Raw genomic sequence first — 19,330 nt, 5'->3', positions numbered from 1 at the left:
CTTGTGCCGGCTGCCGGGGGGGGGGGGTCTGTACGGGCCTGCCGGGGGCTTGTGCCGGCTGCCGGAGGTCTGTACGGGCCTGCCGGGGGCCTGTGCCGGCTGCCGGGGGTCTTGTGTGTGTGCAGGCATCGTCCGATGGGACTACAAGTCCCATCGGGCGATGCCTGCTACAATGACAGTGATTGACACATTAGCCAATGATGGGACAGTAGTAGTCCCATCATCCGTCTAATGTGTTGAATGTAAAAAGAAAAAAAAACTATATTTTATATATATATATATATATATATATATATATATATATATATATATATATATATATATATATATATATATATACACACACACACACATACATACACACACATACATACACACACATACACTACACACAACATACATATATACATACTACATATAGTACATACATACTACATATGTACAACATTCATACATACTACATATATACAACATTCATACAACATAAATACATACTACATACATACTTCATATATACTACATTCATACATACTACATTCATGCAACATACATACATACTACATATATACTAAATTCATACAACATACATACTACATTAATACATACTAAATACATACTACATTAATACAACATACATACTACATACTCCAGGAATCCAATGACGGGAGGTAGGTATCCTTCCGCACTGTATTCCTCCGCCACTGTAAAAAAATAGTCCCTGGTCTCACTTTATGGCAAAAGCTGCGTGAGAACTTGCTCACACAGCAATGCCAAAAGTGAGACCAGTGACTATTTTTTTTAAAGTGGCGGAGGAATACAGTGCGGAAGGATACCTACCTCCCGTCATTGGATTCCTGGAGCCCCGTAGAGAGCGGTCGCATCAGCTGATGCTGCTGTTCTCCACGGGAGATTGGCGTGGGACACGCGTGGATTTCTGCGGATCAGGGAGTATATAGGTTGTTTGTTATTTTCATACTTTTCCACAGATGACACTGGCTTCGGGGATCAAAGTGACAAGTGATGGTGAGTATGTACTCTATGTCTATATGTATGTATTGTATGAACGTATGAATGTATTGTATGTAGTATGTATGTTGTATGTATGTAGTATGTATGAATGTAGTATATGTGTATGTAGTATGTATGTTGTATGAATGTAGTATATATTGATGTAGTATGTATGTTAAATGAATGCAGTATATATGTAGTATGTATGCATGTTGTATGAATATAGTATATATGTATTATGTATGTAGTATGTATGTAGTATGAATTTTGTATATATGTAGTATGTATGCTGTATGAATGTAGTATACAGATGTGGCCAAAAGTATTGACACCCCTGCAATTTTGTCAGATAATACTCAGTTTCTTCCTGAAAATGATTGCAAACACAAATTCTTCGGTATTATCTTCATTTAATTTGTCTTAAATGAAAAAACTCAAAAGAGAATGAAGCAAAAAGCAAAACATTGATCATTTCACACAAAACTCCAAAAATGGGCCAGACAAAAGTATTGGCACCCTCAGCCTAATACTTGGTTGCACAACCTTTAGCCAAAATAACTGCAACCAACCGCTTCCGGTAACCATCAATGAGTTTCTTACAATGCTCTGCTGGAATTTTAGACCATTCTTCTTTGGCAAACTACTCCAGGTCCCTGATATTTGAAGGATGCCTTCTCCAAACTGCCATTTTTAGATCTCTCCACAGGTGTTCTATGGGATTCAGGTCTGGACTCATTGCTGGCCACCTTAGAGGTCTCCAGTGCTTTCTCTCAAACCATTTTCTAGTTTGCTGGTAGTCTTCAGACTTCATAATGCCATACACACGGTCAAGCAGTCCAGTGCCAGAGGCAGCAAAGCAACCCCAAAACATCAGGGAACCTCCGCCATTTTTGACTGTAGGGACCGTCTTTTTTTCTTTGAAAGCCTCTATTTTTCTCCTGTAAACTCTATGTTGATGCCTTTGCCCAAAAAGCTCTACTTTTGTCTCATCTGACCAGAGAACATTCTTCCAAAACGTTTTAGGCTTTTTCAGGTAAGTTTTGGCAAACTCCAGCCTGGCTTTTGTGTCTCGGGGTAAGAAGTGGGGTCTTCCTGGGTCTCCTACCATACAGTCCCTTTTCATTCAGATGCCGACGGATAGTACAGGTTCACACTGTTGTACCCTCGTACTGCAGGGCAGCTTGAACTTGTTTGGATGTTAGTCGAGGTTCTTTATCCAACATCCACACAATCTTGCGTTGAAATCTCTTGTCAATTTTTCTTTTCCGTCCACATCTAGGGAGGTTAGCCACAGTGCCATGGGCTTTAAACTTCTTGATGACACTGCGCACGGTAGACACAGGATCATTCAGGTCTTTGCAGATGGACTTGTAGCCTTGAGATTGCTCATGCTTCCTCACAATTTGGTTTCTCAAGTCCTCAGACAGTTCTTTGGTCTTTCTTTTCTCCATGCTCAGTGTGGTACACACAAGGACACAGGACAGAGGTTGAGTCAACTTTAATCCATGTCAACTGGCTGCAAGTGTGATTTAGTGATTGCCAATACCTGTTAGGTGCCACAGGTAAGTTACAGGTGCTGTTAATTACACAAATTAGAGAAGCATCACATGATTTTTCGAACAGTGCCAATACTTATGTCCACCCTCTTTTTTATATTTGGTGTGGAATTATATCCAATTTGGCTTTAGGACAATTCTTTTTGTGTTTTTTCATTTAAGACAAATTAAATGAAGATAATAATACCAAAGAATTTGTGTTTGCAATCATTTTCAGGAAGAAACTGAGTATTATCTGACAAAATTGCAGGGGTGTCAATACTTTTGGCCACAACTGTATATGTAGTATGTATGTTGTATGAATGTAGTATATATGTATGTATGTAGTGTGTATGTATGTATGTATGCTGTATGAATGTAGTATATATGTAGTATGTATGTTGTATGAATTTTGTATATATGTAGTATGTATGTAGTATGTATGTATGTTGTATGAATGTAGTATATATGTAGTATGAATGTAGTATGTATGTAGTATGTATGTATGCTGTATGAATGTAGTATGTATGTTGCATGAATGTAGTATATATGAAGTATGTATGCTGTATGAATGTAGTATATTTGTAGTATGTATGTATGCTGTATGAATGTTGTATATATGTAGTATGTATGTATGCTGTATGAATGTTGTATATATGTAGTATCTAAGTAGTATGTATGTTTTTTGTTTTTTTTTACATTCAACACATTAGCCGCATGATGGGACTGCTACTGTCCCATCATTGGCTAATGTGTCAATCACTGTCATTGTAGCAGGCGTCGCCCGATGGGACTTGTAGTCCCATCGGACGATGCCTGCACACACACAAGACCCCCAGCAGGCCCGCACAGACCCCCGGCAGCCGGCACAAGCCCCCGGCAGGCCCGTACAGACACCTGGCAGCCGGCACAAGCCCCCGGCAGGCCCGTACAGACCCCCGGCAGCAGGCACAAGCCCCCGGCAGGCCCGTACAGACCCCCGGCAGGCCCGCACAGTGTCCACCCACGCACCGCCCACACTCTTCCCCCCCCCTCCTGAACTGGATGTGCAAGTAAAGAAAGGGTTTTTTTAAATGCGATATTTCTGTCCCATTGACTTGAATGGGACTTCCGGTATCGGAATCAGCGATACCGATAGTTTTTTGGGTATCGGGCCGATCCAATCCAATCCGATACTTCTCAATATCGGATGGTATCGCTCAACACTAGCGGTGACAAAAAAATCCACATAGCACGCCTCATGAGCTAAAGGTGGACAATCGGTCACTATCTGACAAGCACATTGAGGGAATATATCCATTCTGGAGTTTCAGATGCAAGTATTTAACATATAGCCAACTAGAGTAAGGTGTGCCAAGAATTTTAAAATGCATAGGTCTTTATACTACGGATGAACATATTGGAAGAACCTTGTCCAGCAGCCACATCATTGGTCTGTGACTAGCGGGAAGGTGCGCTGAGTTGCGCCTCCTTACCTTTTGATTTGTAGTTCCTGCGCAATGTCTTGCAGTACTTCTGTCCAGACAAGGCTGCTGAAACAGGACCCTGCAAACTAATTTGCTCATTTCTACTTTTCAACTAGTTTTGTGATTTCATTTTTTCTTTCACTACTTCCATGAGCCATACATTTTTTTATTTTTCAGCCATATGAGGGCTTGGTTTTTGAGGGACTAGTTGTAATTTTGAAGGACAAATTATTTTACCAAATGAGGTACTGAAAAATGGGGAAAAAACTGCAGTGAAAGGTCAGAAAAGAAAAAATGCAATTCTGTCATTGTTTTTGGGATTTTGTTTTTACAGCGTTCATTGTGCTATAAAAATGGCCTGGCAACACTCGTCTTTGGGCAAGTATGAGTACTATGATTTTAAACTTGCATAATTCAATTTAATGGTGAAAAAAAATCTGAAATTTACGTATACAAAAACAAAAAAATTAGGGCTGTGTTTCCATTTTCTGAGATCCATAACGTTTTTATTTATCCATCTACGGAGCTACGTAAGGGCTTGTCTTTGTGTGGTAAGTGGACATTTTTATTGATATCATTTTGGGGTACATATGAGATTTTGATTTCCTTATGTTGTGCTTTTGAGGGGAGATGCAGCGACTAAAAAACAGCTATTCTGGAGTTTTGATTTTTTTTCTCACCATATAAATAATTTTATAATTTTCAGAGATCATTCTTTTACATATGAGGAGATACATGGTTTTTTGTTTTTTTTTTAATTCTTGTTTAGAATTTTCATCTTTATTTTTTTTTTTTATTTTAAACTTGGCATCCACGTGGACCTTCACAAAGGCCTTTGACTGCTATGGCAACCCTTCAACACACCACAATTATGTTGAGGGGGAGGCTGATAAGCACCCAAAAGATCGCAACCTTAAGGCCGTACACCATAAATGCCGCCATCAGAGAGGAACATTAGAGATCTGGCTCAGAGCCAATCACTGCTACTCAATGAAGATGTCAGCTTTATAACACAGTCAGCATTTACAGGGTATAGTGCATGCTCAGCTCCCGAGTATCCCCATAGCCCTTCACACATTCATGGCAGATCCAACACAAAATGGTATCTCCACGGGTGCACAGACAATAGTATGGGGTGCCAAGAGCCCCTCACACAATATGGCGGCCTAGTGAGGGGCTGTAGGTTAATCATACTTGTGTGATCCCATGATGTCATTGTGACCGCTGAGCAGAGACATAAACTGATGGAATAGGGAGGCTTTGTGTTTCATCATTGTATTCACCAGTATCTACGTCCTGAGGATGCAGATACCGGTGAGATTGAGACCCGGCAAAGTGTGGCCTCATGTTGTGGGGTGCTACTGTAATAAGCATTTTGCCTGTCCCAGTCCCCAAGCTGGCTAAGAGCAGCCAAAGGGTTGTATGTGGCCCATGAGCTGCGCTTTGCCCAGGTCTGAGTTAGACAAATGGGTTATATGACCTTGGTACATTACAATGGTATATCTATACCTAGGAGCAAGGTTTAAGTACAAAGCCAGTGTAATCACAGCATATCATCTAATGAGTGGAGACCTTATAAAATGTGGAGAAATATGCAGAAGTCTCCACAAAGGAATACACTCAGGTGGGAAAAAAATGGCCAGCAAGTAAATATACAGTGTCTCTGAACCCCAAATTCATCTGTCCATTCCTCCTCACAGGAGATGACATCCTGTCATACTTCTTGACGGCTTTCCCTAGACAACCCTAAACAATCTCTAAAACAAAGCTGACTAATATGCGGTGGTGAAAATGGTAGTACATCAATGCCAACCATGCCTATATGATCAGTCACAATATAGAGAATACACACAAGTAGATTCATCATTCGCAATACTGCAACCATCACAATCCAATAAGCAACTTGACAGTGCTCCTCTTATCTTAGACCAAGTCTTGAGTCTAGTGTGGGAGGAGGCTAAGAAAAAAAAATCATTTATCAGGGTCAGCCAAGGTTCCCATATGCTAATACTTATTTCCATTTACCACTTTTTAAAATGTGATATTGTGGTTATTCACCACATTCTGCTCTTTTTTTTAAAGAGGGTGATAAAAGGTCTCCTTTTTTCTGCAAAAGTGAATGTTTTGAGACCCGTGTAAAGGTCAATGTGCAGGGAAGGGAAGGAGTTGGGCTGTTGTCAATGGCATGTTTCTGTTTTATTTAGCCATATAGTTGTTACAGTTGATTGTAATCCGACCTGTGATAAGAATATTCCAGAATAGGAAAAATCAGCCTAATAAAAGGCTTCGTGGCCACAGTGAAATTGGCAATAGTCAAGATAAAATACAGAAAACATGACAAGGAAGAAAAACCCTTTCACCAATATTTCGGAGCAAATACACTTAACCTAAAAACGTCATTTAAACAAAACACCATCTTTTATACATACAGCCTTGCTTAAGGCTTGAAAAATATATACAACAAAATCACTAGATTAAATTACCGTAAGTCACGCGGGGAAATTTCTCTGTCCTTCATATTTATTTTACCAGGCGAAAATTCAAGCAAGTTTCTACTACTTGGGCGAACAGGGCTCACCTCCACATCAAAGGGACCGGGATTAGACTCCAATATACTACAGACAAAGTGAAAGATTAAACATTGCTTTAAATTGAAAAATGGAATACAAAAATAAATATTCTTTTAGAAATCCTGCACAGATCAAAGCGGTCAACTTCTTGATAAAATTTTTTGCAGGCTGCAGAACAATTGAATAGGTGGTAGACAATCTGTTTCTCATGTGCAGAGCCAAGGGGAGAGGCTCCTGCTGCAGCCATTTATCTCACCATCAGACGCAGAACAGCAGGAGAGGGGCACAGCTGAGACCCTGGGACAGAGTTTTCTGTTGTAACTATGAGCACATGCACCAAGTGCAACACATTGCAATCGTTTATAGATTATCTTCTACACCTGGCTAAGACTTGTCCATCCGACATTACATACCTTAAAGGGTTACAATTAATCATTAAGAAAGCAGCCAACATCATAAGACATACGGCTCTTCTCTTTGGAGCAGCTACTTTAAGCTTCTGATTCTGCAGAAAGACATACATTTTTGAGAAAATATTCACAGCTATACCATTATACCATCAGATTTTTACAAATTGTCTGAAAGTGCCCTAAAAACAACAGAAATTACATTTATTACCTCTATTCTATAAAACAGGTTGTTGGTCATCATTGGCAGCAGCCTGAGCAGGTGCAATATAACCTGGGTAATACACTGAATGGCCACAGCGGCTTCTAGATTGCTCAGTGAACCTAGCGTGCATAATGTAACAAACTAGATAGAAGGGTCAGCATCGACTCCTCGACTCACTGCCACATCTCTGAGCTAGGCGATCCAGAACTTTTCTAGTACAGAAGTTGCAAATTACAAAAAGGCCAGAAAAAAGTTGGATTGTAAAAAGGCCATAATGTATCATCCAAAAATTCACTGTTAGGCTACGTTCACACAAAGTTATCGGAACAAGTGCTGTTCATGGAAACAGAAAAAACAACAGCACTCTGACCAATGTTAGGTAATTGGGTTTTCAGATAAAGGATCGTTTTGTTCATGGACCAAGTGCTAGTGTTACAAATAAATGAAAACTTGCAGTATGCATTGGTTTCTTCAGTATGTTTGAAGAGATTCACTTATTTAAGTTTTCGGATGTGCAAAAGAAAAAAAAAAATCCATCCTATCCCATACCGGTGATTTTTATGGATGCATCGCAATTCTTCAGGAATTTGCTGTAGATTTTAATAATGGCTGATGTATATAAACAGATGCAATCAGACTAAAAGTAAGAATAAATAAAATAATGAAGCACATTTTTATGCCTGTGTTATGTGATGTACATGTGCATTTTTGGATTTTTTTCTTTTAAATGTAGCAATATGGGTACAACAATTTTTCACAGAATTCTGTGCAGGAAAGAAATGCAAGTGAAAATTGTGTGAAGGAGACCTCAGGTTTATCTGAATCTAAAAAAGAAAAATCAAGTAAAATTGCTAAACTGACATGAGTTCTCCTCTCTTCCTGTCCTTAAAGACTGACGGTGGGCCAAAAAGGCAGAACTCCCAACTAAAGCCCAAGTCAGACATCCATGGAACACGTCCGAGGAAGAGTCACTCATATGAGGTTGTAGAGATCAGGCCAGAAATACCGCGGCCAGTCTGGACAAGTGGTCTGTACTCAGGTTTTTTGTAAGTGGTTGAGTTCAAGCTTTTTTTATATTGGCAAGGAAGGAAAGCTAGGCAGGCATAGCACAAGTGTCAGTGGTATAAGGACACACTCTTCTACACAAAGCATTTACATGTTAAACGCTAATGTGATTTGATCAGATCTCAGCCCAGAATAAGAGCAAGCTACTTTATACTAATTCACTGGTTTAAAAACGTGAATTGTATTACATTTTATAAGCCATCATTGGAAAGTGTTTTCCTCCTCTGGTTTTAGGTCTCCCAAATCTAGGAGACAAGTGTGGAAGATTGATAATGACCCTTCCTTCTAGTGGGACGTCAACCCTGCATTAGATGGTTTCATTTCTTTTATTCCTTTTTTTTTTTTTTAAATCAGATTTTTTTTATTAAACAGTTTTAACTTACAAAATTGAGACAAGGCACACACAGTTTTAACATACAAATTTGAGACATACCTCTTATACACAACCCAACCCCCCCCATTATCAAATTATAACTAATGTAACCGTGGGTCCCTTAGAATGTGACCTATTAGTAGAAAAAAGGGAGAAACACACACAAAAAAAAAAAACGAACAACAATTTTTAAGGGGGACAATATGAAACAAGATAGTTCTATGCTGTACAAGTCCTATGAACAGTCAGGCACATAGTACAAAATGAGCAATAGACATATTCAAGGCTGTGGAGTCGGTAAGCCAAACCGCGCTCACCTGGGGGCGGGACCTTGGTCCCAACGTCATAACTTCCGGAGCCGCGGTCGCTCCGGGGGTCCCGCCAGGTGCGCACGCGCACCTCTCGTACCTAGGTTCCTGATTCCCCCACGTTATGTGTGCGCCTGCGCGCTCCTCTCAGTTCGGCCTCCAGGTCCGTCCTCTCTATGGGACTGGAGGACTTGACCCGGAAGTCCTAGCGATCATGTGCTATATCAGGCTACCTCTTCCTAGGGGAGGTGCCTGATTATTGTTGTACTTCCTGGCTCTTTCTGCCGTGTCCCTGCCTGGCTGTGCGCTGTATTCGGGTCCTCTGCCTTGCACTCTATTGTGCCTCTTAGCACACACTCTGAACCTGAGCTCTGCCTTGTACTCGGTTGTGCCTCCTGGCACACGCTCTGACCCTGTACTCTGCCTTACTCTCAGCTGTGCCTCCTGGCACATACTCTGATCCTGTGCTCTATCTCATACTCAGTTGTGCCTCCTGGCACATACTCTGATCCTGTGCTCTGTCTTGTACTCAGTTGTGCCTCCTGGCACACACTCTGATCCTGTACTCTGTCTCTTACAAAAAAAATGTAATAAATTGTAAATATGTAATACACTATGTAATATCGATTACACATACATATACATATATATATATATATATATATATATATATATACACACACATATATATATATATATATATATATATATATATATATATATATATATATATATATATATATATATATACATACATACATACACACACATATAGATAGATATACATACACCGTATATACTCGTGTATAAGCCGACCACCCTAATTTTGTCACAAAAAACTGGGAAAACTTATTGACTTGCGTATAAGCCTAGGGTGGAAAATGCCGAAGCTACTGGTAAATTTCAAAAATAAAAATAGATACCAATAAAAGTAAAATTAATTGAGACATCAGTATAATACTTATAATGCTGCACAGTGAGTGGGCCCTAATAATGCCGCACAGTGATTGGTGGCCCCTTATAATGCTGCACAGTGATTGGTGGCCCCTTATAATGCTGCACAGTGATAGGTGGCCCCTTATAATGCTGCACATTGATGAGTGGCCCCTTATAATGCTGCAGTGATTGGTGGCCCCTTATAATGATGCACAGTGATGAGTGGCCCCTTATAATGCTGCACAGTGATGAGTGGCCCCTTATAATGCTGCACAGTGCTTGGTGGCCCCCTGTAATGCTGCACAGTGCTTGGTGGCCCCCTATAATGCTGCACAGTGCTTGGTGGCACCTTATAATGCTGCACAGTGAGTGGCCCCTTATAATGCTGCACAGTGAGTGGCCCCTTATAATGCTGCACAGTGAGTGGCCCCTTATAATGCTGCACAGTGATTGGTGGCCCCTTATAATGCTGCACAGTGATTGGTGGCCCCTTATAATGCTGCACAGTGATTGGTGGCCCCTTATAATGCTGCACAGTGATTGGTGGCCCCTTATAATGCTGCACAGTGATTGGTGGCCCCTTATAATGCTGCACAGTGATTGGTGGCCCCTTATAATGCTGCACAGTGATTTGTGGCCCCTTATAATGCTGCACAGTGATTTGTGGCCCCTTATAATGCTGCACAGTGATTGGTGGCCCCTTATAATGCTGCACAGTGATTGGTGGCCCCAATGCATTCTCATATTGCACAGGTAGCTAAGGTAATCCAGTCACTTAGCTGCTGCCGCTGCCTCAATTAAGGAAAAAAAAAAAACCTATATACTCACCTCGTCGCTGCCGCTGCTCATCAGCGTTGCCGGCTCTGCAGTGACTGTTCAGGCAGAGGGCGCGTGCTAACTACGTCATGGCGCTCTCTGACCTGAACGTCACTGCCCGAGGACGCAAAACAGCAGAGAGACGCGCAGTGGTGGAATGGGGGACAGGTGAATATGGCTCCCCCCCATCATACTCACCTCTCCTGGCATGTCTCTGCAGCCCCCCGTGCTTGTTCCATGTTGTCGGCGCGCTATTCTTCCTGCTTTCTGTGGTCACGTGGTACCGCTTATTAAACTCACGTATAATTCATGAGTTTAATGAGTGGTACCACGTGACCGCTGAAAGCAGGAAGAACAGCGGGCCGAAAACATGGAACAAGCACGGGGGGCTGCAGAGACATGCCAGAAGAGGCGAGTATGATCTCCGACACCCCCGCTCCCCCTCCCCGGCTGACCCCCGGTATATGACTCGCGTATAAGCCGAGAGGGGGACTTTCAGCCCAAAAAATGGGCTGAAAATCTCGGCCTATACGCGAATATATATGGTGTGTGGGTGTGTATATGTGTGTATATATATATATATATATATATATATATATATATATATATATATATATATATATATATATATATATATATATATACCGGGTGAGTCATAAAGGACGGACGTTTTTAAACTAATCATAAAATCGTTAAATATTTAATATAAATGTATTCACAGATTTGGTTACGTATACTGTGTTGAAACCACACACTAGAGATGGGGATATGTTGCCGTCGTAACTCAGGAACAAAGAAGTTATTTATCATGGCGATATAACGTTGTGAGTTCACGGTAACAGTATTGCCATTATCGCCTTCGAAAAAGTACGGACCGATCACGCCATATTTGCCCATAGCGCACCACACCGTTACCTTAGGGCTGTGCAGCGGTCGTTCATGTAATTCTTTCGGATTTTCATAGGCCCAATAACGGCAGTTCTGCTGATTAACCATGCCATTGACATGGAAATGAGCTTCATCACTCATGAATAAAATAAGGTTGTCGTTTTGCTCAATAATTGCTTCCATCTCATGTGCGAACTTCAGTCGCGCTGCGTAATCCCCGCGCTCCAACTGTTGCACAATGGCCAATTTATAGGGGTGGAAATGCAGGTCTAAATGCAAAATACGCCTTACTGTACGATTACTGAGGGCAAGTTCTAAAGAATGTTTCCGAGCAGATCGACTCGGACTACGCAGCATGGCTTGCCTGACGCGTTCCACATTTTCAGGGGTACGTGCCGTTCGTGGAGCCCCCGGTGGTCGTTTGTTCATTAGTGTACCTCGTGTACGGAGTGCTTCAACCCAACGTAGGATAGTGTTACGAGCGGGAACAGCTTGATTTCTGTGAATATTGAAATGACGCCGAAACTCACGCTGAACGGCTGTGATACACTCATTATTCTTGACAAAACTGTCGTACGCAAAAACGCGATGTTCTATCGTCCACGGCACCATAGCTTAAACTGAAACTAAAATAAAAACAATGCTTTCACCTCACAAACATAACCCCGCCTCCTGCACATCTCTACCTCCACCTGGTGGTGAGTTATAGCCACTTCAAATACATCCGTCCTTTATGACTCACCCGGTATATATATATATATAGTAGAAAAAGAGAAAAAGACAGCAGGATGGCACTCGCCGTTCTCTTGAAATGATTCACTATATTTCATATCGACAAAGCATAGGCATCGGCACGGGAGAGATGTAAAAAGACGGACAACAGCCGTTTCGTGCACACTGCACTTCAACAGGTCCCATGCTCAGGCTCAAGGAAACACTAATTTATACCACATGTGTGAACAAAAAAAAACTCCACCCTTTACCTGAACGTGCCTTAAAAAACCCCTAAAATAAAAAATAAAATTAAAAACAAGCATAGTTTACATACACCATATGCAATAAAACTAGCAATCATAACCGCTTCAGAGAAATACGGACATATCCACTTTTTCATTTAGACCCAAAGGACCTGTGGCTTTTGTACGGAGGATCCATTTGGCCTCTATTTGCAAAAGGTGTTTTTTATGATTCCCTCCATGCTGCGGTGCAGAGACCCTTTCAATGCCAGTAAACCGTAATGCCTCCGCATTCCCTCCATGTACTTTCCTCATGTGTTCTATAAGTCTAGGGACACCCTTTCCTGTGCTGATAGATTTAAAATGTTCCCTGAATCTTATGCAGAGGGGCCGAATCGTTTTCCCAATGTAGAAAAAACCACATGGGCAAAACAATGCATACACTACAAAGGTGGTTTGGCAGTTTTGGAGGAGAAGGTAGTTTATGCGGTCACCAATCCCTTTTTGAAATATATAAAATTATTCATTCGCTATGTGAACGATATTTTCATTGTATGGGACGGGTCAAAAAAGGATTTCAATTTGTTTGTGGAGTTTCTTAATTCGCATAATAATATGAATATGAAGTTCACTTCGCAATTTGGAGGTTTGGAAATAGATTTTTTGGATGTCAGATTAAAGTTAGTTTATGGAGTTTTATACACAGAAATTTTTCGCAAATCTATATACAAATTCCCTCTTACATTACAATAGTGCACACCCCCATTATATAAAATATTCTTTGCCTTATGGTCAATTTTTGAGACTAAAGAAATTTAACAGTCACAATGAAGGTTTTCAGAGACAAGCAGATGAACTGCGCAACAGATTCAAAAAAAGAGGGTATCCTGACTCTGTTTTAGATTCTGCCTTACAGAGAGTTAATAGTGAACCAGTTATTACTGGGCAGACCAAAAAAGGAAAAGAGAAACGGTTTGTTTTCAGTTTTACATATACTGTAATTCTAGGGATAGACACATTAGAACAGTTATTAGACAGCACTGGCATCTGCTGGAAAGTGACAGATCTCACAGATGTGGTCAGTAGGGGTCCCCTATTTGCGAGTAAAAGAAGTACTAACCTTCGAGATTTATTAGTCAAGAACAGATTCTAAAACAAACAAAATAATTGGTTGGAATCCAGTGCCCCAAAGGGCAATTACACATGTAAAAACTGTTCTTGGTGTCCATTTAAATTAAGTGGTAAAACTGTAAAAATGGGACCTGTATTTCACGAAGTCACGGAATTCATTACTTGCAGGACCTCCTTTGTAGTGTATGCATTGTTTTGCCCATGTTGTTTTCTCTACATTGGGAAAATGATTCGGCCCCTCTGCGTAAGATTCAGGGAACATTTTAATTCCATCAGCACAGGAAAGGGTGTCCCTAGACTTATAGAACACATGAGGAAAGTACATGGAGGGAATGCAGAGGCATTACGGTTTACTGGCATTGAAAGGGTCTCTACACCGCAGCATGGAGGGAATCATAAAAAACACCTTTTGCAAATAGAGGCCAAATGGATCCTCCGTACAAAAGCCACAGGTCCTTTGGGTCTAAATGAAAAAGTGGATATGTCCGTATTTCTCTGAAGCGGTTATGATTGCTAGTTTTATTGCATATGGTGTATGTAAATTATGCTTGTTTTTAATTTTATTTTTTATTTTAGGGGTTTTTTAAGGCACGTTCAGGTAAAGGGTGGAGTTTTTTTTGTTCACACGTGGTATAAATTAGTGTTTCCTTGAGCCTGAGCATGGGACCTGTTGAAGTGCATTGTGCACAAAACGGCTGTTGTTGGTCTTTTTACATCTCTCCCGTGCCGATGCCTATGCTTTGTCAATATGAAATATAGTGAATCATTTCAAGAGAACGGTGAGTGCCATCCTGCTGTCTTTTTCTACTATGATATTTCATGTTTTTCTCATATGGATAGAGCACCCGTTCAATAAGGGTTATAGGTGTCACACTGATAGCGGTTACAAGCAGCCTTGCGGGTATTTCTTATCCAGGGACAGTGCTGGATGTTTCTTTCCTTGGATTATATATTATAAAATATATATATATATATATATATATATATATATATATATATATATATATATATATATATATATATATATATATATATATATAACACTATGTAATAAACTATGTAAGTGGCAAAAAATAGTTTTCAACAACAACATACTAAATAACATTTGTGCAGTCTATGAATTTGTTCTAAGAAATAGAATTGCCTCCATCAGATCCTCCTTCATAGATGACATCAAATCTGCCCTAATAATTTTAAGGACAGAGAACAACTTCTCTACAGTAACTTGGGTTGGAGGCAAAGCCGTAACCACATGGGCAACACCTCTAACAATTTCCGGGTATAAAGGAATTGCCTCGTGCACAGTCAGTTTTGATGAACGGTTGAATTTTTCTATTTCTTTCAGAGCAAGTGAAACATTTTGCTGAAATATGGTCAATCTGCTTGCTATAGGAGACAGAGTGAAATCTTTTTCCTTGCGGCAACGCTTTGCCTGCTCCATGTCATCCAAATACTTGTCAAAGTCAAACTCCTCATCTGAGGAGGATGAAGATATAGCAGCAGTAGCACTGTCAGGACCCAAGTCCTTTTGCACCTGGCAGTCCTCCTGTAGGCCACTCATACTAACTGCTACCTCAGTCAGAGCTTCTTCTCCTTTAGTAAGCCGTTGATCACTTGGGTCCACATAAACAGCTGCCAGAAAAATTTTATTTTCCAATAACTGTGTCTCTCTCCGTTTCATTGAAGCAGAAATGCCATCTGTGATTAAACGTCCTCTTTGGGACAGGCAAAATAGGAAGTTCTTCCTCTCCCTTATGAAAATGCCAGGAGTTAAATCCTCAGCTTGTAATTTTTTAGTCACAGTCAATGGGCGATTAAGCAATGCCTTTAATTCAGCCACCTGTGTCCATTGACCTTCATTTAGGGTTACCTGAGGGTTCACCATATCTATAAGAAACGGTTTTAGTTCAAGCAATCGCTCAATCATTAAATAAGTGCTGCCCCACCGAGTGGCTTGATCGACAATTGCCCCTTTCCCAGCACGTCTCCTCAAGATGGAATCAATTTTAGGGGTTCTGGCGGCAATAACCAATTTCCTCACTTTTTCAATCAGAGTTCCAGCATGTCCCTCTTGCAGACTATCTCTTATTGCCAGCTGCAGCGTGTGCACAACACAGCGCATGTGATGAATATAAAAGTGTTTTGAAGCACCTTCAACAATATTATATATTTCTAAAGTATAATTTTGCGATTCTTCTGTTGTAATATCTGTTTGTTCCTCAGTTACATGAACAGAACTGGCGCCTTCAATCTCAAACATACTGAAACCTACATTTTCTTCTAGCTGTTGTTCATTACTCTCATTCATCAGTTTAATTGTACTTATGTTTGAAGCATTGTCCGTTACAATAGCAAGAACCTGTTCTTTTTTGAGTTCGTAATTTTGCAGAACTTTTTCCACTAAGGTCTGGAGAAACTGGCTGCTGTGATGAGCTTTAGTATCTTTTACTGCCAGTGTCATGGTCACAATTTCTTTGTTGCCACAAACATATCGAACATTGATGGCAAAATAGTTCAGGCATCCATTTTAAGAAACATGAAGCATCTTTTGAGAGTCTTTTTAAGATCTTCCTTTTACAGAGAGCACATAATAATCACCTACAATATTAGCATTAGTTACCTTCCTGTGACGGAGATGAGCAGTAGTACTTTCACTTTCTCACTTTCTCCAGCTCGGGGCCCAGGAATCGGATCCTGTGCAGGGCAGGCACATCTCCCCCTCCTCTCTCTGGTGAAGACAGCAGAAGACAGGACAGAGGGGAGATTGCCCCCTGCAGTCTGAAGCCGATGCAGGACGGGAGCACTACAGCATACAAGTGAGTTTTGATAGGTGCGTGCCCCTGCTTCTAGGGGGGGGCAGCTGCCCCCCCACCTCTCGTTGCCTATGGCCATGATTCACACACAGCGTTTTTGCGGATTCATTTTTTGCAGTAAAATACCGTGACTCTGGGCTTCCCAGCAAAGTCAATGGGTCTCAAGATATGACATTCAGACACATCGTTTTGTGAGGATCCGTTTTTGGGCTCAAAAACGGATCCTCACAAAGAATAAGCATGTCAGTTTGTGCAGCGTTTTTCTAATCTGCTTTTGCTATTGAAAACATTATCTATGAGCTCAAAAACCTTTCAGGTGATGCGGTTTTTTAAAAAGCTGATCTGCTTTTGCAGCTGAAAAACGTATCCTCAAAAAACGCAGCAAAAACGCTGGGTGTGAATGTAGCCTTAGATCAGGAATAGAACAGACATTTATAGGACATGTCATAACTTTCCCAAATTCCTATGAAAAAATATTTAGCACATTCTGTACTGAACTACTGTACCCAATTTATTATATATTTTAGGAGTCGGAGTCGGTCCATTTTATACCGACTCCACCAAAATGAGCAATGACTCCGACTCCACAGCCCTGGACATATTCATGAAACCTATTCATAAAGCAAGAGACCATATGGAACCAAGAGGGAATAAGGGGTACCATAATTAACGAAGCATAGGGAACAGATTCTCCAGCAGCAAAATTTGGGATGGCAAACCCAGGGTGTTCAGCCAGGGGCTCCAGATTTTATCAAATTTTCAGATAGCTTTTCTTTTAATATACACTCCTTTTTTCAGCCTTATAGAACTATTGACTCTATTAATAAACTCCTCCACCGTCAGGGGTGTAGATTGTATCCAGTGCAAGGCAATGGTTTTCCATGCTATATATAATATTCTAGCCATACCGATCGCCAGCGGGTCTTACACAGGAAAATCCGGTATAATACACAGCAGACAGACCTTTGGATGAGGGAGCAATCTTGTACCATAAACTCTTGCCAACGTATTCATCAGAACATTATTCCAGAACAGTCCAAGCCGAGGACACTCCCAGAACATATGCATAAGGTGTGCATCAGGTAGTCTACATCGGGGGGCAGCACGAGTCACTCCTTATCGCGATTTTGTGTAAGATCGCAGGCATTTTATATTTCCTATGTATTAGATACACCCGCGATAATCTCTGGGCCTCCGATAAGGAAAGACAGGGCACTGAATTTAATATATAGTCCCATTGATCATCTGAGAACTGGCCAACATCCTCCTCCCATCTAGCTTTGGTGCAAAGGTGGTACTTATCGTGAAATATATTGAGAAGTATTCTACAGATGGAGGAAATCAGTACTCTCCTGGAGCCCATGGCTCCCCCCAACATTGTGAAGGGATTAGGGTCTATACTAAGATCTCTAGTTTTGATTTGAGCTGCATACGCATGTCGGAGCTGTAAAAATCTGGGGAATGTCAAATTCAGTGCGCAATTGTTCAAACTTAATGTATTTTTAGACTGAATGTGTGCCACCGTCATCACCCCCTTCGCCTCCCAATCATAGCACCCTTCTAAAGTTTGAAATTCCAGAAGACTAGGATTATGACACAATGGTATAAACAAAGAGCAATCAGAACCACCCAACAGGTGCTTTCCTCTATCCCAAACCTTATAGATCATGGCCAGAGTTGGAACTTGAGATAATTTGTTTCCCCCGCCCCGGGCGTCTACCATATACATTGGTACTCTCCAGGCGCTATTCTGACTTGCCAGTCGCCCATTTTTCTCCAGTGCGCCACACTGATCCCAACCCTTCAGTTGCTGAATCTGAGCCGCCAGATAGTAGATCCAAGCATTCGGGATAGCCAGCCCCCCATTTGTTTTTTCTCTTTGTAGGTACTCCAGATAGATTTGAGCCTGTTTTTTTTTTCAAAGTAACTGTCTAAATAACCTATGAGCCCTTTGAAAGCACCATGCCGGAATCCACACCGGGGAGTTGTGAAGTATATAGAGCAGTTGGGGCATTAAAACCATTTTGATGAGATTTCTTCTCCCAACAACTGATAGGGGAAGTCTACACCATGCATCAATTTTAGTTACAAATCTATCTAACAGGGGTGTCAGATTAAGAGGCACATAGTCAACAGGTTTAGCTGTAACATTGATCCCCAGATATTTAAATTCTGTTACCAGTTTAATATTGGTTTCCTCTAACCTCTGCGTGTCAGATGGTTTCATTTCTATAGGACAGAATTAGAAGAATCCTAAAAGACAGCCGCAGATTTTTCTTTTGGGAGGTACAATAGGACTAACAAGCTGAAAGTTTAAAACACTGAGAAATATGAATTCAGCAGTCATTGTCTTACCTCAGACACCACTTCTTCCAGCAATTTCTGTAAGGATCCATTTTCCTTCTGGAGCCTTTCATTTTCAGACAAGGCTGCTCTCAGTCTCATTTCCAAACCTTGCATATATTCCTTTTTCTTCCTTCTGGACTGAAATGCCGACTCGCGGTTTTTAATCATTCTTTGTTGCCTTCGCATTACATTTAGCTGTTTAAAGAAAGTTAGTATGTTGTATGTTAAATAAAGTAAAGAATGGGTAACACTACCAAAGATGCTCAACATAACTTAGTTGATAAAACCCTAGTTAAAAAAGATAGGTAAAATACCACAATACAATGCATAGAATCATAGAATCAGAGTTGGAAGGGACCTCCTGGGCCATCTGGTCCAACCACCTGCTCAAAGCAGGATTCGCTAAATCATCCCAGACAGGTGTCTGTTCAGCCTCTGTTTGAAGACTTCTATTGAAGGAGAACTCACCAAAAAAAAAGTTTTTTTCTAATATCTAATCTGTATCTC

At 40.9% G+C, this 19,330-nt stretch overlaps 1 protein-coding gene across 13 annotated transcripts in view; it reads right to left on the bottom strand.

The window, feature by feature from the left end:
- Nucleotides 1-19,330, bottom strand: part of ATF6 (activating transcription factor 6) — a 221,644-nt gene that overhangs the window by 89,874 nt on the left and 112,440 nt on the right. For all 13 annotated transcript variants that reach the window (XR_012226426.1, XR_012226425.1, XM_073557964.1 and 10 more), the window contains exons 8-10: nucleotides 18,833-19,018; nucleotides 6,993-7,084; nucleotides 6,493-6,624 (exon numbers count right to left, since the gene is read on the bottom strand). Coding sequence is in view for 11 of the 13 variants with exons in the window: in XM_073557964.1 (XP_073414065.1) it covers nucleotides 6,493-6,624; nucleotides 6,993-7,084; nucleotides 18,833-19,018 (410 nt within the window). In the remaining 2 variants the exon portion in view is untranslated. The remainder of the gene's footprint in view (nucleotides 1-6,492; nucleotides 6,625-6,992; nucleotides 7,085-18,832; nucleotides 19,019-19,330) is intronic.

This window comes from Dendrobates tinctorius, unplaced genomic scaffold (assembly GCF_039654945.1).
Source record: "Dendrobates tinctorius isolate UK_male_01 unplaced genomic scaffold, ASM3965494v1 ptg000012l, whole genome shotgun sequence".
NCBI classification, from domain to species: Eukaryota; Metazoa; Chordata; class Amphibia; order Anura; family Dendrobatidae; genus Dendrobates; species Dendrobates tinctorius.
The sequence above is the reverse complement of the archived record's forward strand: the minus strand, read 5'-3'. Positions and strand labels throughout refer to the sequence as shown.